The sequence below is a fragment of the Arvicanthis niloticus genome, chromosome 9, assembly GCF_011762505.2.
Source record: "Arvicanthis niloticus isolate mArvNil1 chromosome 9, mArvNil1.pat.X, whole genome shotgun sequence".
NCBI classification, from domain to species: Eukaryota; Metazoa; Chordata; class Mammalia; order Rodentia; family Muridae; genus Arvicanthis; species Arvicanthis niloticus.
Window position 1 is genome coordinate 62,787,499 of NC_047666.1, and position 24,090 is coordinate 62,811,588.

At 51.8% G+C, this 24,090-nt stretch overlaps 2 protein-coding genes across 7 annotated transcripts in view; one reads left to right on the forward strand and one right to left on the reverse strand.

The window, feature by feature from the left end:
• The first annotated feature begins 42 nt into the window (after positions 1-42).
• On the forward strand, positions 43-13,044 carry Tnfrsf1a (TNF receptor superfamily member 1A). The gene is made up of 10 exons (XM_034511703.2): positions 43-397; positions 7,466-7,619; positions 7,787-7,915; positions 8,186-8,335; positions 8,547-8,625; positions 11,008-11,081; positions 11,235-11,348; positions 11,628-11,656; positions 11,830-12,133; positions 12,239-13,044. Exons 1-10 carry the CDS (start codon positions 359-361, stop codon positions 12,547-12,549), a joined length of 1,383 nt encoding a protein of 460 aa, XP_034367594.1. The 5' UTR covers positions 43-358; the 3' UTR covers positions 12,550-13,044.
• The window catches only part of Plekhg6 (pleckstrin homology and RhoGEF domain containing G6), an 18,871-nt gene continuing 7,499 nt past the window's right edge, over positions 12,719-24,090 (reverse strand). For 3 of the 6 annotated variants that reach the window (XM_034511702.2, XM_034511701.2, XM_076940590.1), the window contains 9 exons: positions 23,514-23,624; positions 23,192-23,341; positions 22,856-22,993; positions 22,435-22,554; positions 20,530-20,662; positions 20,329-20,444; positions 15,009-15,175; positions 13,603-14,283; positions 12,719-13,432 (listed from right to left, as the gene is read on the reverse strand). In XM_034511702.2, the coding sequence (XP_034367593.1) occupies positions 13,423-13,432; positions 13,603-14,283; positions 15,009-15,175; positions 20,329-20,444; positions 20,530-20,662; positions 22,435-22,554; positions 22,856-22,993; positions 23,192-23,341; positions 23,514-23,624 (1,626 nt within the window). In that variant the 3' untranslated portion in view covers positions 12,719-13,422. The other 3 variants (XM_076940588.1, XM_076940587.1, XM_076940591.1) reach the window with 3 other exon arrangements.

Sequence of the window (24,090 nt, forward strand, 5' to 3'; positions counted from 1 at the left end):
TCTCTCCTCCCAGTTCCCTCCTCCCTCCTCCCTCGCCTCTCCCCAGGCTCTTCCGGTCCCGCTCTTGCAACACCAACCCCGCCACTCTCCCTTCCCCTCCTACCTCTTCTCCCCTCAGCTTTAATTTTCTCTGAGTTTTCCGAACTCTGGCTCATGATCGGGCCTACTGGGTACGAGGTCCTGGAGGACCGTACCCCGATCTCTCTCTACCTCTGACTTTCAGCTTCTCCAACCCGAGGCCCAGGCTGCCATCACCTGGGCCACCTGGTCGGATCGTCTTACTTCATTCACCAGCGTTGACAATTGCTGCCCTGTCTCCAGCCCCAATGGGGGAGTGAGAGGCCACTGCCGGCCGGACATGGGTCGCCCCACCGTGCCTGGCCTCCTGCTGTCACTGGTGAGATGGGAGACAGGACGGAAGGGTGGGCTGCTAGCGAGGCACAGCCTGGCAGAAGTGGACTTGTACTAGGGGTAGGGATGGGGGCAGGGACTTCTGTGCTTCAGTTTGCCCCCAGGTCTGCTGTGCCCTGAGATATGGAAGGGAGAAATCTGAGAGGGAGAGAACTCGGCAAGCCAAGCTGGCAAGCCAGGCTGGCAAGGCTGGGGCCTGACAGTCAAGGTCCTGGCCTGTGTTGGGCTGTGGCGAGGCCAGCTGCGAGGCCAGTGGAATTAGACGAGCGGCCCTCTTTCTCTGACAGAGGTTGAACAGCGTGGGGCAGGATGTTGGAAGACTGAGCAGAGGGAAATCTGTTGGCGGGGACAAGTTTGGGATAGTGTGCTTGGGAGTGGACCAGAAACTGGACAAAGCTGGGCAGCCTTCCAGTCCCAGACTTCTCCCTGAGACAGCCTCTGCTCTTCTGCCTCCATTTCTGCTTCCAGACAAGAGGTCTCCCTTGGCTGGACCCTCCTTAAGTAGCTAATACCTCTTTACCTTGCCGATGTATCCTCTCGCTCCGTCCCCACAGACCCAGAGGTCAGGCTCTGGGTTTCCAATTCCACAGTTCCGATTGGGGAAGTTAGTAGCGGCTTGTTCTTGTCACTGGAAAATGTACTTTTCTCAGGCCTCCGCCTCGTGTTCATGTGTTCCCTTGAATTTCTGTTGTGTCCATAATCATTCTGTGTGGATCCTTGGAGGCTCCCTGGCTGTCTGGGTGGGCTGTACCACGGCATGCACGGTCTTTGGGCCCAGGTTATCCCTGAGATCTGCCTTTTTCTCCATCCCTTTTCTCTCCCTATTCTCTTCCAGTCTCCAGAGCCTCCTTCCAGGGCCCCTTTTTGTTCGCTCTCTTCCCTTTCTCTTCATCCCGTACTAAAGCAGTGTTCCCAGAACCCTGTACCGTCCACTCTGCCGGATGTCACCTCCCTTCTCCTCCTGTCTCCCAGTCTCACCTCACAACTTGTCAAGACTGCCCCTTCTAACTATCCTCCAGCTCCCGTATCTGCTTAATTCTTTTCTCTTTAGGGGTAGATCACCTGATTTAGGGCTCATCCCAGCACCCTTACCCTCACGAACTCGGGCATGTGTTGTGACTCCCCCCTGCTTTTATTTCTTTATTTCCAAAATGTCTATAATGATCAGTACCTCATAGTTGTTATTTTAAGATTGAGTAGATGGATGCGTGTTAAATATCTATTCGGTTTATTCATCTCCTACCCTGCTAGGTCCAACTTCAGGTACTAGGATTAGAGATGAGTGAAACCCCTGAGTTTTAGTTGATGGCCCCAAAGGGGGATAGTATGCCCCAAACAGAAAGGACTCAGAGAATGCTTGGCTTCTCTTTTCTCATCTCTAGCGGTGTTAGTCGTCACTGCTCACGTCACTACTCTGTGACGTCTAACGCCACAATGGCTGTCTGTGTCTGACAGAGAACAGTGGCCAGGCTAGGTGGAAGAAAGACGCTGGTCGAGTTGTGGAGGCCCAGTTGGGGCCAGGGCACTATGAACAGAAGCAGAACCTGAAGACAAGGGATGCAGAAGGCTACTGACATCTACACAGGGCTGTGTACTGCCTTATCAGTACAGAGCATAGTGCCTGTGAGGTGTACGGGTATGACGAGGTGCTGAAGTCATGAGGCAGCGAGGGACGTGGCAGGGATGTGACAAGGCCAAGAAGACTTTGCTTTAAAGAGTTTAAATCCAGGAACAGAAAAAAGATGTTCCAAGGCCTTGTGCTGTACCATCCTGGAGGCAGAACTGGGGGAGGAGGTTGGGCGCTAGGCCAACTGTCTTCTTTCGTAATGGCCTTTGCCTGTCTGCTGAGCTGAGCTTGCCTTTGTAGACTCTAAGGCTCACAATGTGTTGTTATCTTTGGCTCACAGAGAGCTCTTGAAAGTGTGAGTTATGTCCCACCTCCAGCATCCATCCAGGCCCTGGAAAGGAGACTTTGACCGGTTAACTAATGGCTTAATCGATTAAGGAACAAGAGATTGGTCAAATGGGAACAAGGGGTGGGGGCGGAGATGTTACATAGAAAAGGGGACTTGGAACTGGCATGCAGAAGCCAGGAGGAGGGAGGACAGAGGAGTTGGGAACCTGGGTTGGGGGAATGGAGAGATGGGATTTTGTGTTGAAGGCGGTGGTCACAGGAGCTGAACACCTCACCTGGGGGGTGGAGTGGCCATGTTGAGGAATGTGACAGAGAACAGGCACTCTGGAGTGTGTGACAAAGAACCTTGAACCAGTCATGGTGGAGCATGCCTGTTATCCTGGAACTTGGGAGATGGAGCCCAGAGCTCAGGTCAAGGCCAGTTTTGCTATACAGGGAGCTTGAGGCCAGTCTAGATTACTGAGACCAGGTCCTAAAAAAACACCAAAAAGAAACAGAGTCATGCTTAAGGACCTAGGTGGGGGCCTGTTTCCCTCCCTCTCTTCCTCTCTTCCTCTCTCCCTCCTCTTTGTCTCCTTTTCTCCTTCCCTCCCTCTCTTTACCCCTCCCTCCCTCCCTTTCTTCTTTCCTTCCCTCTTTCCTTTGCTGTTCTCCAAGTCTGTCCAGACTGCATTCCAAAGAACAGCGAGTTTCTCAGATGTATGTGCTCATGGAAGGATTTATCCATGGAAATGATGTTTGAAGCCAGGCCCTGGAGGCGCAGAGATAGATTCACACCCCAGTGGTACAAGTTGAAGCCTGAACGTAGATAAGAAACTATGTAGGTAGCCCCAGCCCTTGAAAAGGTTGGAGATAGGCATATCACTTGAACCAGAAGGTTGATGTCAGCCTGAGCCACATCGTGAGGCCCTGAGACACCACTGTGGAGCAGGAAGGAGAAAAGGCAGTTGCAAAAAATCAGTGCTCCGGGTGTCGGGTAAAGGGTGGAGAGATTCCAGGAGAAGGACTGACTGATGACTCTCAGGGCTGTTGTAGTTTGCAGCGTGGGTACCAAGAAGTTGGTGGTGTGGCATCTAGGTAAGGAGCCTGGTGAGCTCATCTGGGGGCAGGTTAAGTAGGTCGGTGGCTAGCGAAGTGCAAGTGTGGTTGTGCCAACTGGAGCAGCAGTTCACAGCCCTTCTCTAGCTCATTCCGGCTGCACTGGCCCCTCAGCGGGACTCAGCAAGAGACGAGCAAATGGCAGAATTGTCAACAGGGCCATGTGCACGACAGGGCCATGTGCATGAGTGTGCAGGAGTGTGCACGAGTGTGCCCGTATGTGGAAGGGGGACGCACAGCTTCTAAAATATCTCTGGGAGACAAGTGCGTCTCTGAGGCAGGGGGATGCCGCTTCCTTACATCCTTGAATGTATCACCGGCTCCGTCTGAATGGAAGGCACCTCAGTCTGTCCCTCTGGTCTGCAGGCCTGGCTCTGGGTGATGTGACCAAGATATGTTCTGATCTCTTAGCTCATAGGGTTTGTGGTGTGTGTGGGGAAGATTGTATCATTTGAAATAATTATAGTTTCTGATAAGAGCCCAGAGTAGATATGGGCAGTTTGTGTTATTCAACAAGAACAGGTGACTGGGTATCTGAGGAGCTTGGGTGGGGGAACATGAATCATCAGTGGGGGGCTTCGTGGGTGGGAGGTAGGACTGTGTCAACGCTCTCAGAGGAGGTCACACGGAAGGGCTCCTCACCATGTAGGTCTTGACATTAAGTGGAACAAACATGTTTTAATGTAATGAGCACATTGATGTGGGGGACGGGCCTAGTGAGTGGGTCCCCAAAAGGTGGCTGGGTCAAGTTTGACCACAGGGTCCCTTTCAGCTTCTCTGCCCTATACTGCAGCCCCCACACAGGAAGTCACACCTTAAGGCCTCCCTAGGCGGAAGCTGAGGGGTAGTTAGAGAGATGCCTTGCCACCTCAGCCATCTCTCCTCAGGCACCCCCAGCTTCCTGCCCCTCCTCTGCTCCAGGCAAAGGCATTCAGGTTTGGGCCAGGACACTGGACCTGGCGACCCTAGTCTCTTGTTTGCCTTTTAATGCAACTGCTAATAGGGTGGCTATACATGGTGCCCTATTGAAAGAACCAGAGGGCCCTGGAATCCCTGGAGCCTGTGAGATGAGAATGCTGCTTCTGCACTTGCTCCATCTCTTCTATTACTTTGTTTTTGTTGAGATTCTCTGTGTAGCCTTGGCTGTCCTAAAACTCAGTTATAGAGCAGGCTGGCCTTGAACCCAGTGATCAGCCTGCCTCTGCCTCTCAGAGTGCCTGGATTAATGCCTAGCTCCCTCCATCTCTTCTAACCTTAAGAGGGCTGTGATCTTTGCTCCAGAGCTACTTGGCTTGAGGAGTGCCTATAAAGCCTCAGAACTGGCCCTGTTTCTTAAGGGTTGTCTAGGGAGCTCCCAATCCCAATGTAACTGGCCAGAACCGGGCAGGCTATGGGAATGTGGTGAACTAGGGAGGGGGGGCACCCTGGGTTCGATTCTTGCTGGAACTGTGGACTGTCAGGGGGCTGCCGGGAAAGCCCAAGGAGCCAGGGAGCAGGGATCCTGGGATAGGCATTATCAGCTGAAGTCATGTTGTTTAACTTTGAGAAGGAATCAAAGCCAGTCCAAGTCTAAAGGAAGGATGTCGGAGATGGAAGAGGCTGGTCCTCTGGGAGGAGCCTATTGGCCTGACAGGGAAGCCAGGGGTCAGGAAGACTTCCCTTTGGGATGGGATGGAAGAGGAAGGCATTTCCCCGAAATCTGAGCCCAGTGGGACAGGGGTTCATGGCCTAGCTGTTTTAAGGAAAAGGACGAACGGCTCTGAGTGGGGGTGGGAGAGAGAGGAGAGACTGTGCGCTCTGGAGGGAACAGATGGGGTTCCACTTGCTGCTTGGCTTTTCTGCTGACTCACAGCCCTTGAAGAGCTGGGGAAGCTGCAGTTCCCTGTCCACTGTCCCAGATCTCCTCCTCCCTGGCCTGAGTCACTGGGGCGGAGCTGCTGGGAAAAGGTTTCCCTTTCCCGGATTTGACTTAACCCCCAGAGTTCTGGAAAGGGAGGGACACGTGACCAGAGAAACTGCGCTCCTTCTCTGGAGGCTCACCCATCACTGGTTGAGAGGCTCCCTCCAAAGCCGTTCTTGGCCAGGAGCCCACCTCTACCTCTTCCTGACACTGCTGGCCTGTTGGCTTGGCTTCAGGTTCTCTGATGGGATTGGAAGTACCATTGACCTTAGGTGCTTCAAGCATTTCTTCTTCGGGGAAAGGAACCACACTTTCATGATTGGGAAGTTCTTATCATAACTAACCCTTCCTGTCACTCTGGAAGCCTCTGTGTGTGGGGGTGTGGAGGGGGTGCACCCCTGCCTGAGAGATTGCTGGTGTGCTTCTGTGTGGGGCTTCTCCGGTCTATGGCTGAGGCACGGGCTTCCTGGCCTGTGCAGCTGCTGTTTGCCCAGGAGGTAGCGCTTCGTGTAACAGCAGCTGACAGGGTGCAAGCTGTCTGCCTCCTTCCAAAAGAGCTGTGGGGGTTGTAGGGCCCCCAAAGGCAGCAGGGAAGCCTAGGTGGCCATGGGTGGTTAGGTCTCTCCTGAATGTGATCTGATTGGTCAGTTGCTTCTGCATCTGTCTTGAGGACCTCCACGATTTGGACATGTAATGGCTAAGCAGGGGGAGGAGGGATGAAAGAAGGAAGGCTGAGGGAAACCCAAAGCTGGGAGAGATCAAAGAGCAAGGTCTGAACTGATGCTAAGAAGGCTTTCCTCTCTCCACCCAGAAGCTATTTACACACAGGAAAGCCTTTTGGTTGCTCTGAGCTTTGCTGAGATCATAAAACCAGCCTTCTAGAATGCCCTGCTCTGCACTCCTAGCCTATCCTCAGCTCCTGATTTGCTGATTATCTTGATCACCAAGCTCTGGCTGACTCTAGTACACGGACACACTCGTCTTTGCTCCTACCTAACCCTTGTCGCCTGCCTTCCCCTCTCCGTTTGTCCTCGCCAACCTGAGCTGTAGTGTGAATTTAGCTGCGAAAGGCATGGATGTGGGGGCAAGGTTGCTGAGCAAGACTTGAAACAAATATTTAGAATTCTTGACTGAGCCTGTGGCTCAGGAGAGGCCCTTGGTTTCATTCCCAGCTCCCCCTTCCCCTCCCCCTTCTCGAGTGCACACAGATCACACACAGAGTTCCTTCTTTCCCTTCTGCCCAGGAATGGTGCTTGTAAGAGCATCATCCACAGATGCGTGCTAATATCTGGGTGTGTCAGTGTGCATGAACGGCAGAGGTCAACCTCAGGTGTTTTCCTCAGTTACCATTCACCTTGCGTTTTGAGTCAGGATCTCTCTCTGGGATCAGGGCTCAATGGCTAGGCTGGACTAGGTTGCCTAGAGAGCACCAAGGACCTGCCAGGCTCCCCTCTCCATCACTGGCATTACAAGCCCATGATGCTGTGCCTGGCTTTTTATGTAGGTGATGGAGCTTGATCTCAGGTCCTCATGTCACACAGCAGACACTTTCCTGAACCATCTTCATGACAGCCCTCGCTACAGTTTGATTTTTCCTCCCTGTAGTACTTTATAAATTACTGTGATGGAATCCAGACAGGTTTGCCGAGCCTAATGACTCACCTCTAGGAAGTGTCCACAAACAGGCCGTGTGAAATCAGCACCCAGATACAGAAATGTCGAACGAGCTGTGGGACTGATTATCTGTTGGAGAAACAGGCTATAACTGAGACAGCCTGGCTACATGTCTTTGTAGGGCAGAGGGCACCTCAGTGCTTCTGGGTGAGACCCGGAGCTCCACTCTCAGCCCCGCAAACACACCGGAAAACTATAAACATTCCTGGACCAGCTTTCCTGTGATCAGCATTGAGAGCTGCTTCAGGGAACTGAACGGGGTAAAATGCAGCTGGGGTCCCGAGACCGGATTGCTCCATTGTAGAAACAAATGCTAGCATACAGAACCACCAGAGGCCAGGAAAGTCTAGACTGCACAGTGGCCACCTTTCCTCAGGGGGGATGTGAACTTGTGTGTGTGTTCTGTTTGTTGCTGCCTTTAAGGCCCCACCCCTGACAGTATTTCCTCTTTCTGATTGTTCCCTCAGGTGCTCCTGGCTCTGCTGGTGGGGATACACCTGTCAGGGGTCACTGGACTGGTCCCTTCTCTTGGTGACCGGGAGAAGAGGGATAGTTTGTGTCCCCAGGGAAAGTATGCCCATCCTAAGAATAATTCCATCTGTTGCACCAAATGCCACAAAGGTAGGAGACAGTGGGAGCAGAGAATCCTCTTGATGTTTCTTTCGCTTGTTTCTGATGTTCCCAGACCTTGGTCTCTGGGCGTCCCCTTATTTTGCTGTCTGCCCTCCCCCAACTTGGGCTCTGCCCTTCAGCTCTCTACTGCAGCCTAATTTCGACTCCTTCCACAGGAACGTACTTGGTGAGTGACTGTCCACTGCCAGGGCGGGAAACAGTCTGCAGGGAGTGTGACAAAGGCACCTTTACGGCTTCCCAGAACCATGTCAGACAGTGTCTCAGTTGCAAGACATGTCGGAAAGGCAAGCCTTGGGATTGGGCCAGGGCTCTAGAAGGTGCATGATGTGTGAAGGCGTGTGAACATGTATGTGTGTCCGTGGATATTTGCCAGGGGTCACAATTTCGAATCTGCTCCTGGGTGTGGTGGGAACATGCTTGTACTTGCAAGCCTGGGCCTCTGTGCCCAGGAGTGGCTATGTTACAAAGATGAATGCACGTGGCAGAGCTGGGGCATCAAGATTTGTGTGGGAAAAGGGATGTGAGACTCATACACCATTTCCTTCCCTCTTCAGAAATGTTCCAGGTGGAGATTTCTCCTTGCAGAGCTGACAAGGACACGGTGTGTGGCTGTAAGGAGAACCAGTTCCAGCGCTACCTGAGTGAGACGCACTTCCAGTGCGTGGACTGCAGCCCCTGCTTCAATGGCACCGTGACAATCCCCTGTAAGCACCATTCACCCAAATCCAGGCCTCTCCCCTCCTCAGGAGTATGTGCTCCTTCCTCTGTCTCCCCTCCCCATGAGGTAGCAGTTTCTCTACTCCCTGCTCTATCTGTGGGTATGAGCTCCTGTGTGGTGCCTTCATCCCACCCTTCTCCCTCCCTCTGGTCCTCAGACTGCAGGCACTCTCTCTTAGTCTTGCTGTTTCCTCACAGGTAAAGAGAATCAGAACACCGTGTGTAACTGCCATGCAGGATTCTTTCTAAGCGGAAATGAGTGTGTCTCTTGCAGCCAGTGAGTATCTGCCAAATGCTTGGGGGCCAGGGGTGGATGAGCAGCTGTGGCTGAGACCCCTAGCAGGATTTAAGGAGGTATTCTACAGCTGGATGAGACGACACAAGATTTCAGACAGCCCTCTCTCTTTCTCCAGGATGTTAGGGATAGGCAAGAGGGCTCAAGAGGTAAAGCGCTTGCAGCAAAAGTCTGGCAACCTGAGTTCAATCTCTGGAGCCCATGTAAAGGTGAAAGGAGAGACTATCAGCTCCTCAAAGCCACCCTCTGACCTCCACGCACACACCATAGCACACATGCCTCATCGGTGCTGGGCAGTTAGATACGAGCACACTGTTCTCGACTGCACTCTGGTGCGTCTTGCTATTGATGGTATCTTAGGTTTGGTTCAGATGCCACTCTGCTACTGGTGATTCCTTCCCAGCCTCCCTGACAGACTTCCTCATTCCTGTGCCTCCTCGTGGGCTGCTCTTATCCATTTGCTTCCAGAGAAGAAACTCTTGAGACTCTCATAGTTGAACTGGCCCAGGGTTAAATCCTAGCCTACCCATTCCCTGGCTCTGCAACCTTGGGCAAGTTCTTACATCTCCATGCCTTATGTTTTCTTAACCTTTAGGGTAAGGAGAGTGGGGGTGGAGGTGTGGGTCAATGGTAGAGCACTGGCCTAGCATATTGGGGACTCGGGTTGGATCCCCCAAACAGAAAGCAAGACCAACAATCTATAAAACTGTCAGAACCAAAGCTTTTCTTTCTTTTGTTCCACTCAAGTTTCATCTCAAAAAAGCTTGTGTGCCCAATTCCATGTTCTTCACCCTGACCTCATGAAGTAGACAAAAATTTCCTTTTGCAGATTTCTGCTGAGAACTCAAGTTCCTCTGCCGTCCCCCTTTCCCCACCCAGTGTCCTTTTCTCATCTGTCTGTCCTGTGATAGCTCTCAATGGCTGCCCCAGGGATACGCATCCTAAAACCTCTCATGCCCCGAGTGAGCTGTCATCTCCAAAGTCAGGTGTTGTAAGCAGCAGTGCTATTGGCTGGAAAGTCCTCCACTTCCTGTGTGAGTCCTCTTTCTGGGGCTGCGGCTTAATGAGCTTAAAGCAAAGGCCCGGCTTACTTTTGGCTCCTGGTTTCATACAGTGTTCAGCATGGCTGCTTTTGAGCCAGTGCTGAGGCAGGGCATCACGATCAGATCATTACTGTGCAAGCAAAGTAGCTCACCTCATAGCAGCTGAGAGTTTGAGAGAAAGGGTGTGGGTTGCCGTCAAAAGTGAGTCGACAGGGACCTAACTGTTACTAATCCCCATGTCCCAGTATGCTGGGACCAAGCCTTCAACACAGCAGGACATTTCAGATCCATACCCTGGGCCTACAGTCCCACAGGCAAACACAGTGATAAACTCAGTCCACCCACCAGCTGCTGTCTACCACGCCATGTCAGGGCTAAGTACTTGATCCCCGAAGGAGGTGTTAGGAACTCCATGAGATCCTGGGCCAGAAAAGTGAAACGACTTGTTTCTGTCATGTCAATGACTAGGATGGAATTTTTACTCTGACTGTAAATGCCTTTTAAAATTTATTTTTAAAATCCTGATTGATTGTTGAATCTGGGCTCCTTGCATGCTATTCAAGTGTTCTACCATGGAGTCCTAATAGCCTCAGCCTCTCAAACCATTTTTATTTCATTTTATTTTATTTATTTGTTTTTACTCGGGGTCTCACTGGGTAACCTTGGCTGGCCTGGGACTCCCTAGATAGACCAGGCTGGCCTTGAACTCCTAAAGATCTGCCTGCTTTAGCCTCCTGACCACTGGGATATGCCTCCATGTCTGGCATTTAAAAAATACTTTAAAAATTATTTATTTTTATTTATGTGTATGAGTGTTTTGCTGGCACGTATGTCTATGTACTGTGTACATACTTGGTACTCTCAGAGGCCAGAAGAGGGCATTAGGTACCGTGGAACTGGAGTTACAGATGGTTGTGAGCTGCCATGTGGGACGACGATTATTTTAAACTTATTAAGATGGCTGACTTGTCCTCTCTCTCCCTTTCCCCTTCCTTTCTTCTCTATTCTCTTTCTGGACAGGGTCTCCTGTTGCCCAGGCTGACTCTGACCTTGCTATGTAACCATGGGTGACCTTGAACAGATACCTTCTTCACTACCTCCCAAGTGCTGAGGTCACATGCATCCACTTCTGCTCCTGGCTGTCGTCACAGCCTTTTTTTCTTGATCTTGTCAGCTTTGTAAAATGTTGTGTGATGGACTGTCTCATTCTTTGCATGGGCTCTCAAGGCGGGTTAAATTCCATTATTGTGAAGAGATAGCAAAACAACTACAAAGCAAAGAACCTCAGGCAGCCACTACTCACCAGTGTCTCTTCTTTCAGCTGCAAGAAAAATCAGGAGTGTATGAAGTTGTGCCTACCTCCAGTTGCAAATGTCACAACCCCCCAGGACACAGGTGAGGAGGAATAGCTTGGTGCCATGCTCACCAGCTGGCTGGCTGACTCCGTGGCTTCCCTCCACCCCTCCTCCACCCCTCCTCTACACCCCTCAACCCCCTAGCTAGTCTCTGCTGCCGCCTCCCACTGAACACCCTCTGATTCGTCTGCAGGTACTGCGGTGCTGTTGCCCCTGGTTATTTTCCTAGGTCTTTGCCTTTTATCCTTCATCTTCATCACTTTAATGTGCAGATATCCCCGGTGGATACCCAACGCCTGCTCCATCAGTGAGTGTGGACTTTGCAGATAAAGGGTGTTAGAGGAGATACAGGAGGGGGTCGGGTGAGCAAGATGGAGGGAGATGCGGGGTGGCCTCTCTGTTCATGGCTAAGGACTCTAGGCTGAATCGCCCTGGATGGTGGGAGGGAAGCCATACTGATATCAGTAATTCTCTTGTCCCTGGGGCCACATAGACCCTGAGGCATGACACCGCAAGTCCCCAAGGCTGGGGTGCCAGCATTGAAAGGGAAGTGAAATTCATGATACCTTGTTTCTTTTTTTCTCAGTTTGTAGGGATTCAGCGCCTGTCAAAGAGGTGAGAAGGAACAACTCCAACTTCCCTGACTACTCCTTCCAACGCCTGATACCCACATTACTTGGCATGAGGGTGGCGGGCTCCTTTAGCTCCTCTATCCCCACCCCCATAAAGAATAAAGCGCCTGAAGGGACTCCTTGTCTTCCCCCCATTAATGCTATGCTTTCTTTCAGATGGAGGTCGAAGGAGTTGTTACTAAGCCCCTAACTCAAGCCCCTCCCCCAGCCTTCAGCCCCACCCCCAGCTTCAACCCCACTCTGAACTTCAGCTCAACCCCAGGATTTAGTCCTCCTGTCTCCAGTACCCCCGCCAGCCCCATCTTCGGTCCTAGTAACTGGCACAACTTTATGCTACCTGTAAAAGAGGTGGTCCCAACCCAGGGTGCTGACCCTCTCCTCTATGGACCATTCAACTCCGTGCCAGTCACCACTCCTTCTCAGAAATGGGAAGACTCCGCCCACCCACCACATCCTGACAGTGAGTTGGGTTCGGGCTGGGAGCATTACTCCTGGAGGGAGTCGGGCAGGGTGGAGGGTGCAAAGGCTGGGCTTGCTGCTGGAGGTGCACCGTCCCTGTCCCCAGCTGCAGACCTTACGACGCTATATGCTGTGGTGGATGAAGTGCCTCCGGAGCGCTGGAGGGAGTTCATGCGGTTCCTGGGGCTGAGCGAACACGAGATCAAGCGGCTGGAGATGCAGAACAACGGGATCTGCCTGCGCGAGGCTCAGTACAGCATGCTGGAAGCCTGGCGGCGGTGTACGCCGCGACACGAGGCCACGCTAGACGTAGTGGGCCGCGTGCTTTGCAAAATGAACCTGAATGGGTGCCTAGAGAATATCCGTGAGGCTCTGAAAAGATCCGCCAACTCGTCTACGACCGTCCTCCCGGGATAAGGCCACACCCTCCACCTCAGGAGAGGGACTTGAAGACCCATCCTGCTAAATGCTCTACTTCCCTGTGAACCTCTTCTGTGGGTGAAAAGGAGGCAAGGGTCTCTAAGGGGCAGGCTCGAGCCTTCCTTGGTGCTACCGACTTGGTGTACATAGTTTTTCTCAGTCGCCGAGGACTGCCTGAGCCAGCCACTTGTGCATGGCAGGGAAATGTGCCATCTGCTCCCGGCCAGAGGAGGGTGCCAAAAACCAGAACAGATGATTGTAGAGGGAAGGCACAATATATTTGATACCCACTTGGGATGCACGGCGCCCAAGCAAAGCTTCTCAGGGCCTCCTCAGTCGATTTCTGGGCCTTTTCTACAGTAGATAAGCAATCTTTGTATCAATTATATCACACTAATGGATGAATTGTCTAAGGTAGGGGCAAGCACAGAACAGTGGGGTCTCCAGCTGGAGCCCTCGACTCTTGTAAATACACTAAAAGTGTAAAAATGACCTCTGACCCTAGAAAGAGTGGTCTGTGGATAGGAGAGACTTGGCAGAGCCCAGGATGTGAAAAGTGGCCTGCAAAGTCCAGCCATCCTGCCAGCTAACAGCTGACTCTACCCGATGGGTACTCATGTTTCCCATGTCCCACCCTCATCCAATGCTAAACAAACAGCCATATTTCTGGGCACTTTTATGTGGGGTTTGGGGGGTTTTGAGACAAAACGTTCAGTTCTTGACCTCCAGAGTCCTCAGAGCAGGAGGTGCTGCCTGGGCTCAGGCATGGTTTGAGGTGGGTCCTTGAGGTAGAGTCCAGGGGGAGGGGGTGACCAGCACTCTTGGGGAGACCATTCCTCTAGGACATGGAGCAAAGGGCTTCAGCATTCCTCATACTTCTCTGTAGCGGAAGGAGACAAATGCATTAGGTCAAGGTCAATGAGTGGGCTGATGGGCAAAGCGGAGTACCCTCCCTCCCCTGTGTTGGTCCCTGCTCTGAACAGCCTACCTCTTAGAACAGCCCCCTCACTCCCTGCTGCCCTTCTGTCCCATAGTAATTTCTGCACTTACGATGTAGACATGGGCGTGTCCAGCTGTATGAAGTGGGTGCCCCTCATTCTCCGCAGTTGGGCTCGAGTCAGCCTCCGGGGCTTGCCACTTTCCGGTTCTGGTTCTGAGGCTCCCTCGATTCTTTGGCTTGCCAGCTCCTCCCTGATCTCCCTGAGCATGTCCTCAGCCCGTAGGGGGCGGGGGCGGAGTCCAGGGGATAGAAGCCCCTCATCTTCGTCTGAGGATTCCCAGGGGCTTTCCCCAGCAGAGTCAGTGTGGGTGGGAGAGTGGGGGAGCGGACTCCGACGTTGTGCCCTGTGTAGGGTTTCTACCACCACATTCCCTGGTGTCAAGGTCTCATCTTCCTCCTCGGACCAGGTTGGTGGTGCTCTCCTGGGTAGACTGCCTCCTCTTCGGATCCCTTCTGGCAACTCTGGGGCACTTCGTCGCTGGGGAGCTTGGGGATCAGGAGGCTGGGGACGCAAGGGAACGTCTCTGAGTTCCAGGGTGGAGAAGGTGAGGCGAGGGTCCCTACGAAGAGCCTTGGACCGAAGCCTGTTCAGGGGAGAATGAGAGTTCTTCGGGGAGCTTGGAATCAAGGTGCCATAGCCAGAGTCTGAGGTATCATCGGGCACAGAAGGCGTGTCTTCATCTGTGTCTTCAGTCACCACCAGACGGGGGATTACGGTGAACTCCAAAGTCCTACAGTTAAGAGCAGAAAGTCAGACTCAGATGCTGAGGGTCAAATTCAAGGCTGAGAAGCCTCTCCTATTGCTTCATTCAGAAATATCTCCTCCTCCTCCAAACTTACTGTCCTGTCTCAGTACATGACAACGATTGGCTTTCCCCACCTAACTGGTTAGGATTGTGCTCCATTAAAGACCTTGGTTATTCCTTTTATACAACACCTATACTGAAACTAGAATGACACGGAGATTAGTACAGTCCCTGTGCAAGGTCATTAAATTTACAAAGCATTCCATATTCAAAAAAGAAAAATACCCTGAGGTAAACTGAGGGTGGTTCCTCGGGAGTTTGAGGTCAGGCTGACCTCAAAAACAAAAGCTGGGTTGTGTCTGAGCCACTCAGTCCACAGCACCTGGTTCAGGCCTCGTATCAGGCAGCTTGCCTCGTGTTTGCTGAGTGGGACCACTGGTGGGTCATTTTGTCTAAAAGCTTCACTCTGGAGCCTGCTCATCACAGGGAGTTCACACGCTGCATCTATGTTTCCTTTGCCCGATGCCCACCCTGTACCACGGATCCCTTCACATGGTAACTCCTAACCTGTCCCACTCTCAGCTGTCACTCACGTTCTTGTTCTCACACCAAGTCCCCCGAGGCTCTCTGCTTACCGTTTCTCAGCCACATAAGTGTCTCCTCCCTCCTCCCCACCTCATCCCCCTCCTTGAATGGTGATGGAGTCTTACCTCCCCTCAGCACTGCTCTGAGAGTCCTCCGGGAAAGGGGAAGGTGGGGAAGGGGAAGGCGTGGAGGGCCGGGTGCTTGGGGACTCCCTGCCCTGGTTTCGATAAAGAGCCAGCAGCTCTCTCTTCTGTTGAACATATTCCTCAGCCTTCAGCTTCTGCAGAGTGGTCTGGGGAGGGACGTTTATCATTATGAGCTCCCATTTATACGCTGGACACTGTTTACCTATGGTGTCTTTGGTTCTAACTCCCTCTGAGGCACAGGTGTTTACATTTCCTTTCCTACTGAGAAAGGGAACTAGAAGACTGGGGACCACCACAAGAGGCATTCTTACAGGAAGGGAACACAATGATGCCAAGATGTGGTGGCACCAAAGCGGCAGAGCTGGTGCTGGAGGGAACTGGGGTGGACAGAACATCCCCTTTCCTCCGCTCTCATGCCCCTGCTTCCACGCCTCCAGGGAAGCCCTCCGATGCTCCTCTTTTAGGACTCTCCCTGCCCAAGAGGTTGGTGCTGCAAGGGCTCTGGACCATGCTGGTCCTCAGGTTACTCTTTGCAGCTCATTGCTCTCTCATCACTTTGGCCTTTATCCTGAAGGAGGGAAGAGCAGGGGCAGGCTTGTCCTAGGCTGAAGAGCCTCCTGTCTCTTAGATGGGTAAGAAAGGAAAGCTGTCCCAAGATGGAAGAGAAGAGGACACATGTCTATGTCCTTTCTGAGTTCTCATACGCGATAAAGCAGTGGCAGCTGACAGATATCTTGCAGAGGACCTCCATACACACGGGCGCTTTGTCACACGCCATCACCCTCCAGTGTGGTGAGCATGGCCATGAGCTCATCTTACAGATGCAAAGACTAGGCTTAGATGCAGCTACTTGCCACGGAGGCTCTGGTAGAGAGGGGAGCCGGGCGAGTGTATGCTCTCTAAGTCTTAGTAGCTCAGTGACTGCAAGCTTTTTGGAAGCTTTGAAGGACTTTGGGTTACCACAGGAGGTTAATGTTGGGGGAGACAGCTGAGCCTGAGGAGACACAAGGTGAGTGGTAAGTTGGCATGAAGGAACACAGAAGTGACTGCTGGGGATCAGAATGGACACCAATATTCTTAGATGTGGCTAAGAAAATACTAAAGCACCCAGCACTTGGATCATGGTGTATTGACTGGAGGCAGGTGGATCTCTGAGTTTGAGGCCAGCCCAGTCTACATAGAGAGTTCCAGTCCCATCAGAACTTATACAGTGAGACCCTACCTCAAAAAAAAAGGGGGGGGGGCTGGAAAGATGGCTCAGAGGTCAAGAGTATTGGCTGCTCTTCCAGAGGTCCTGAGTTTAGTTCCCAGCAACCACATGGTGGCTTGTGATCATCTATAATGAGACCTTGGTGCTGTCTTTGGCAGCTAAGGTGCTGCATAGAGCATAGAGCTAAGGTGCTGGCATAGAGCAGGGACCTCAAGTGTCCCCCAACCCCATACAATGCTCTCTCTGACTGATGCAAGCTTATCCTGGTGGCTCCATCTTGTCCTTTCTCAGAAGCTTGGAGAGTGTGACCCAGAAGCCCTGAGGCTTCCTAGGCTTCTCCAAAGCTTCAGAGCATGAGGGCAGCTGTGTCAGGACAAGACATGTTGGAGGAGGGTTGGGCAGGCACAGGAAAATGATATCAAGTGGACAGTCCTAACAACTCAACTTTCCCTGGCTTTCCAGTCACTGAGCCAGAGCAGAGGATGAGAGCGGGAAGCTAGCACTCGGGGCCAGTTTCTGCATCTCCTCTCTCTTCCCCAGTCTTTATCTTTATGCTCAGTGTGAAGTTGGGAAAAGGTACAAGCTGCACGGCCTGCTGGAAGGAGAAGCCATGCCCTTTGCCACACATGCCCCAAGTTCGACTTTGTGATGGCCACTGAGGATAGGGTTAGTGTGGAAGGGAAGGATGAGAAGAGGAAGTCGTTAAAGAAAATCTGCTGACATCATCTTTGCTTGCCCTTTTCCCTCCCCAGGAAAAGCAGGAGTTGGGGAACCCCCCCGGGGGGGGGATGTTGGGCAGCAGCGCCCAGGGCTTCCAGCTGCTTCACAAGCTTCAGCAGGGGAATCTCCTTGGCTACAGCGAGAGCGAGCCAAGGCGAGCAGTATGGGAAAGAAAGATCAGTGTAGCTCCCCACAAAGCTGAGAAGGGAGGGAAGGAGGGAAGGCTTCCAAGCAAGACTCCTGTGGAGAATCTCCAAGAGAGAAGGCCGCTTCTCTCTGCAGTTCACTGGGATTACCACATTCACCTGTCTCCCCAGTGCTGCATGACAGAGCTCCTGAGAAGATGCTCTTTGGCTTTCAGCTGCCAACACCAAAGCCTTCTTCCAGCTCTGAACTGCCTGCAGTACCTTCCTCTTCTTCCTCTTCTTCTTCCTCCTCTTCTCTTCCTTCTCTTCCTATTCCTCCTCCTCTCCTTCCTCTTTTCTCCTTTCTTTCTCCTCCTCTTTTCTCTTCTTTGTTTTTCCGAGACTGGGTCATTCTATGCAACTCAGATCCAGAACTTGCTGTATAGCCCAGGCTAGCCTGAACTCAATCCTCCTGCCTCAGCGTTCTGTGTGTTGGGATTATAGGAGTACTCAACTAGCTCACCCCTTTGTGTCACAATGACACACCCTTGTAGAGCTCCCAGGAAGCACAAAGCCTCATGCCAAGCCACTCACTGGCTTGCTGGCTATCACTGTACCTTCCCAGATGAAGGTCAGGCTGAGAAAGGCAAGTAACTTGCCAAGAACACGGGGTGGGCTCTGGACTAGCCTCTAAATCTTGCTTTAGTTTAATTGGCCCCGCTTTCATCTCCTGGCCTCTACCTCTGAGGGTTCTCAGTTCCTTTTCCTCCTCCCAGCCACTGAGTCTCCCCCCACTCCCTCCCCTCCTCATGAGCTCATTTTCTGTTAAAGCGTAAGCCACCTCTGTAAACCCTCAAGGAAGCTGCCTCACTAACATTTCTGTAAGGGGAAGAAGAAAAAGTCTCAACTCTGGGCAGTGAAGGGACTAAGAGATGCCCTGTCACTCGTGTGTGTGTGTGTGTGTGTGTGTGTGTGTGTGTGTGTGTGTGCACTATTTCAGACTTTGAGTGGCTGGGAATCTCACTGCAAGTTTGATCACAGAGGAGAAATGACGCCCTATTTGTCACCCTGCAGGGCCTATCAGGAGCTGCTATTTTGCGTAGGAACACTGGCAGGTTTTACTGGTTCCCAGAAGTTCCAAAGGGAGAATGTGGGAGAAGGCTTGTTCTAAAGATTGGGAACCAAAGGAAACTTGAGAGGATGGCGTGGTAAAGGAAAGTTTACAGGTGTGATGCCAATGCAACTATGCACATACAACACACCCACCCACAAATAAGTAAATAAGTAAATCTGTGTATTACTTCCTGGGGCTGGGGGTGAAGTTCAGGGATCAAGTTCTTTCCCAGTATAGCAAAGACTGGGTTTGACCCTCAGCTCTGCTAAAAAAAAAAAAAAAAAAAAAAACGAAGACAAAGAGTCCCTCAGACAAACCTCCAGTTCTCTCCGATATTCTGCTCCCACAGTGGGTTTGCCTGGGGAAAGCCAGGTCTGAAACCCAATCCCCAGAAAGCATAAATGCAACGTTAGTTGGGAAACAAGTCTTTGAAGATGTGAAAGGACCTAAGGTGAAGATCTCAGTCAGGCCACTTCATGCACTCCGGGTGGAATCTAAAGCAGACGCCTGGCATCTTCATAAGAAACGGAGGGAAGTCTGGACATCACTACACAGAGGGGACAGTTGTTGCTGTCAGAGAAGGGGGTCAGGAGTTGCGGCTCCAAGTTAAGGGCCACAGATGCCAAGGGCAGGAAGCTCAGTTCTGTGAATACCTTCATTTTGAACTTGTGGCCTCCAAAATTGTGAGGAACTCTGTTTCTGGATGTTTTGTTTTGTTTGTGTGAAATCGTGGCTCAGTCAACTCCAGGGTCTTGTGATGTTAAGCATGCACTCTCCCACTGAGCTACACCCTAGCCCAGCTTCTATTTTTTGTTTTGAGGTCACTGGATTGACAGTAACTGATGCAGCTTTACTGATGTCTCTTTTTTAAACTCCTCTACTTTTATTGCTTAAGTCTGCCTTACATCACTACGCTGTTTAATACCTCCACTGGCTCCATATTGTCTAAAGGACAAAGTTCAAGTTCCTAGCAGGGCTCTTAGAGACGGGCACCATCCTGTGGTACCACCTCCTGGGTTCATCTTCTGGCTGCATCCACCCTTATACTCCACACCCTGGCAATGCCAAGCAAACATCCTGCTCGGTTCTATATATGCACACTCAGGTGCACACACCCACACGGTCATGTACATACACCATACACATAACACACACACATATGCATAATACACACACCACACACAGTCATATGCATACACCACACATAATACATACAATCATATCCATGAACCACACACATAATATACCGTCATATGCATACACCACACACACAGACATACACACAGACACACACATGCATACATGTACACACACACAGAGACACACACACAGAGACACACACAGACACACACAGACACACACACACACACACACACACACACACAAACACACACACACACACACACACACACACACACACACACACACACGGGGTGGCAGTGGGAGGTAAGAGAACATGGTCCTGACTGAGCTCTAGATGTTTGGATGACCTTGATCCAGTCCTGTTCCCTTCCTATATAGTGAGAGATGGAGCCGGCTTAATGCTCCCAGCTCAGTGCCTCTCTCAACACATATGACTATTTTCTGTTTCTGGATCTTTGTATTAGAATTCCCTTCTTCCTGTTCTGTTGTCTACTCTACCCTCAGCTCTGATGCAAAGGTTTCTCCCCCAACTGCAGCCTGCTGGACAGAGGCGTGGCCCGGCCCCTGCTGCTATCTTTGGTATGCTTGCCTCTGTTATTTGTACCCCGATTACTCTAATGAACTGCAGTACAGATTCCTGGAGGGCAGGAATGGTGTTTTCATTCTTTTCTGATTCCCTGGCACCTAGCACTAGTGCCTGTTCCCAGAAAACGCTCCATAGGTGTCTCTGAACAGAAGATAAAGTTTAGAAATTCACCGTTTCAGTGTGGGGGAAACCATTAGGGTGTACCACGTGTTGGGTTGTCTCAGTAGCTGCCTTGGTAGATGACCACAGGCTTTCTCAGACTCTGAAAAGCATCCAACCTGCTGCAGACACCTGCACCAAGCCCAGCCTCTCTGCCTTCCTTCACCCCTCTGTGATGTCAGTACTGAGTTCCAGGGGTGCTTACCCTCCTCCCCCCACCCCCAAGCCTGACTGCCACCTACCTGAGCCTGCTGGGTCTTCTCCAGCCACCGTGCACGCTCCGTTGAACTGGGACAGTGCACAATGAGGGCACTGGAGACACACTGGAAATCAGTGAGGTGGATCAGCAGGAAGCTGTCTGCACGGAGAAGAAGCTCTGCTTTAAGGGCTGGGCCTTATCTGACCCCAATCCCGACCCTTCCTCCTCTGGAGAAGAGACATACTGGGGTCTCGCAGTGGTCGGCACACGAGTTTCTCCACCATGAGGGGAGGACGGATGACCTTGGCTCTGTCTGCCTTGCGTTGAGGTTTGGTTACCAGAAGCACGTCAGAGAAGAGGAACAGGTAGACATCCATCTGCAGGTAGGGGTGCAGGAGAGAGAGAGGCAGGGTCAGCCAGAGTCAGGGGAGGGGCTTCTCGGGGCTTCTGGCTCTTTTGCCTGTGAGCATACGGACAAGGTCAGAACTGCACAGTGATCAGCTGGAAGAGAGTTAACTTGGTTCCATATCTTGATTTACAAGCAGGGAACAGGGTTGGATGAAGGTCACACAAACAACTGGCACTTGGCAGGACCAGAACCACAGCCTCTTGACCACTCCTCCTCACTTTCTTCCAGTGCTGCCTTGTGTGTGTTGTGTAGTGTGTGTGTGGTACATATACATGACGTTATGGATGTTTTGCTCCAGTGTGCGCATGTGCGGGAGACAGCAGCTACCTGGATCTATCACATTTTATGTTACTGCTTTGAGATGAGGTGGACGGGCCAGAGAACTCTCTGGATCTGCTTTGTCTCCTCCCAACAATCCTGGAGCTACAGATGCAAGCAACCATGCCCTGGTTTTGTGTGTGTGTGTTTTTTTTTTCTTTCTTTTTAAAAATACATTTATTTGTTGGGGTGTGTGTGTGTGTGTGTGGAGAGATGGCTCAGCAGTTTAGAGCACTGACTGCTCTTCCAGAGGTCCTGAGTTCAATTTCCAGTGACCACATAATGGCTTACAATATAACAGGATCCAATGCCCTCTTCTGGTATTTCTGAGGACATCTACAGTGTACTCATATACATAAAATAATTTTAAAAACTATTTATTTTATTTAGCAACGTGTGTCTGTGTGGGGGTAGATGCGTGTAAGTGAAGGTGCCCAGTGAGGCCAGAAGAGAGTTTAAGATCATCCTCTGGAGCTAAGGTTACAGGCAGTAGTAAGCCCCCCAACAGTGGGTGGTGACCACTGAACTTGGGTCTCTGCAAGACCAGCAAGACTGCTGAGTTAGCTCTCTAGCCCCTAGGCCCAGTTCCTCAAGAAGGTATTGAGGATTCAAACTTAGGTTCTCATATTTTGTTTTGATGTTTGGATCCAGTTTGGTAGCTACAGCTTCTTGATCTTTTTTTTTTTTTTTCCTTTGAAAGAGCTATTTGCTTTATTTTTTATTTTTATTTATTTAATGTATATGAGTACATGGTAGCTGTCTTCAGACACACCAGAGGAGGGCATCAGATCCCATTATAGATGGTTGTGAGCCACCATGTGGTTGCTGGGAGTTGAACTCAGGACCTCTGGAAGAGCAGTCAGTGCTCTTGGTTTTTTTTTTTTTTTTTTTTTTTTTTTTTTTTTTGTTTGTTTGTTTGGTTGGTTGGTTGGTTTTGGTTTTTTGAGACAGGGTTTCTCTGAATAGCCCTGGCTGTCCTGGAACTCATTCTGTAGACCAGGCCTCAAACTCAGAAGTCCACCTGCCTCTGCAGTCTTAACTGCTCTTAACCGCTGAGCCATCTCTCCAACGCTGTTTGTTTTATTTTATGTGTATGGATGTTTTGCCTTTATGTATCTGTCTGTGTGGCACACGTATGCAGTGCCTGGGGAAGCCAGAAGATATGTCAGACACTTGAACCGAAGTTATAGACAGTTGTGAGCTGCTATGTGTGTACTAAGAACCGAACCTGTGACCTCTGCAGGAGCAGCAAGTGCCCTTACCTGCTGAGCTATCTTTCTCTCCACCCCCAGGTCCTCGTGCCTAAAGAGCAAATGATCTTCTGCACCAAGCCACCTCCCCCAGCCCCATTTCCAGCTCCTTTGCCTCTCATCCCGTGTCCTTCCATGTCCCCTTTGTCACCTCTGAGCATGGTACCCTCACCTTCCCTTCTCGTCCTTCCTTTACCCGCACAGGTCCTTCCAACAGCAGCTGCCTGGTGTACTCAGGGGCAACCCCTAGTATAGGAGTCATCAGATCCAGGGTGGAGAACGGACGCAGGCACTAATGGAACAGAGAGCAAGCGGAAAGGAGATCAGGGCATCGTGCAGGCGAGCCTCTCCATCCCAACCCACGGCGGTGGTTCCTTGTGCTGTGACCAGTCCATTCTTTCTGTGCCCCGAGCCACAGCAGACACCCCAGGGTCCCCTCTTTACTCTTCCCATCCGCCCTTTGGGCTCCTCCCACAGGAAGGAGTGATGGACACACCCAGCTGTGGCACTCAGGTACCTCGGTCCTCTCCCGCCAGGCTTCTCCTCCATCTCCTTTCCCTGGAGCCTTGCATTTTTGGAGTCCGTTTCCTCACCTTTTCCACCTCCTCGCTGGAGGGCTCTAGCACCTCATAGGGTCCTATGCGCTGGGCCGCGGCCATTAAACTCTCCTGCTCTTCACCCTGTCGGACCTGCCCGTTTATGTGTTGCAGGAAGGACTCCACAGCTACGATCTTGGGGTGTGAGAAGCAGAAGGAGGTACAGCTGAGCCCGGTTTCCCAACCCAATGGTAGTCGCAGCACTTTGAAATAGGTCTAGTCAGTCAGCACTGTAGGAGGAATGAGACCTTCGGGGAGCCCTAGAGATCAGTTCTTACCAGTCTCCCGCCAGCCCCACCACACGAGGGCCCTAGATCCCACCTAAGTACCTACCATGGCATTCAGGGCCTCTTGGGCGCGGGGCTCGGGGCTTCTCTTGAGCACAGCCTGCAGCAGCAGCGGGTATTTGGTGATGCGCTGGTGAGGCTTGATGAGCAAGTCACCCAGCGTCTGTCTTCCCGAGCGTTTGTGTTTCTCACACCACTGCAGGGGACGGGGTAGAGCTCAGGAGTCTGCAGGGTCCCTCCTGCCTGCACCAGTAACCGCCTCAACCTTGCACCCACCAGACTGTGCAATTGCGCCCCTCCCCCGACCTTCCGCCGCCCCGCCCCTCACCCCGCCCCGTGGCCCCTGTGTGCCAGCCACAGCACCCCACCTGCACGAAGGTGTGGAACAGAGGGTTCGTGTCTTGCTGCTCCCGGGCATAAGCCATGGTCTGCTTTACTCGAAGGCAGTACTGGACATAAGGCTGGAACCGCTGGCCAAACTGGAGGAACACATAAAGGGCAAGCAGGAGAGGGCCATGAATAAACTCTGTAGAATATGGTTGCAAGCTGAGGAAGAGAGTCGCACGCAGCCCCTCAGTGAAGCCTCTGTTAGCTTCTTCCTCCCAAGACATTTCCCACAGCTAGACCCCTCATTCTGCGCTCCAGAGAGGAACCAACACCTTGAGAGGCAGACCCTGGCCACCCCTGGAGTTCATTCTCTCTGTGACACTGGCTGTGCCTGCTCCTCTGGACTCACTCACCATCAATAATTCAACCTGACTTGTCTTCGGGACACTGAGGCTCCTGTTTCTATGACCTAAGAGTTGCCCAGAAGCCCTGCTCTGAAGGAAGAAGGTGCCAAGGCTCCCAAGAACCTGCCTGAACTAGCTTTGTACCCCATCCCAAAGTTTCCTGCTGACCGGGAGACACTGTGGAAGAAAGTCTAGCCCCTGGCGAGCTCTCTTT

Coding starts and splice junctions, on each gene's coding strand:
- Tnfrsf1a (XM_034511703.2), top strand. CDS start 359: ATGGGTCGCCCCACCGTGCCTGGCCTCCTGCTGTCACTG. Junction 398..7,465: donor CTGGCCTCCTGCTGTCACTG/GTGAGATGGGAG, acceptor TTGTTCCCTCAG/GTGCTCCTGGCTCTGCTGGT. Junction 8,626..11,007: donor GAGTGTGTCTCTTGCAGCCA/GTGAGTATCTGC, acceptor CTCTTCTTTCAG/CTGCAAGAAAAATCAGGAGT.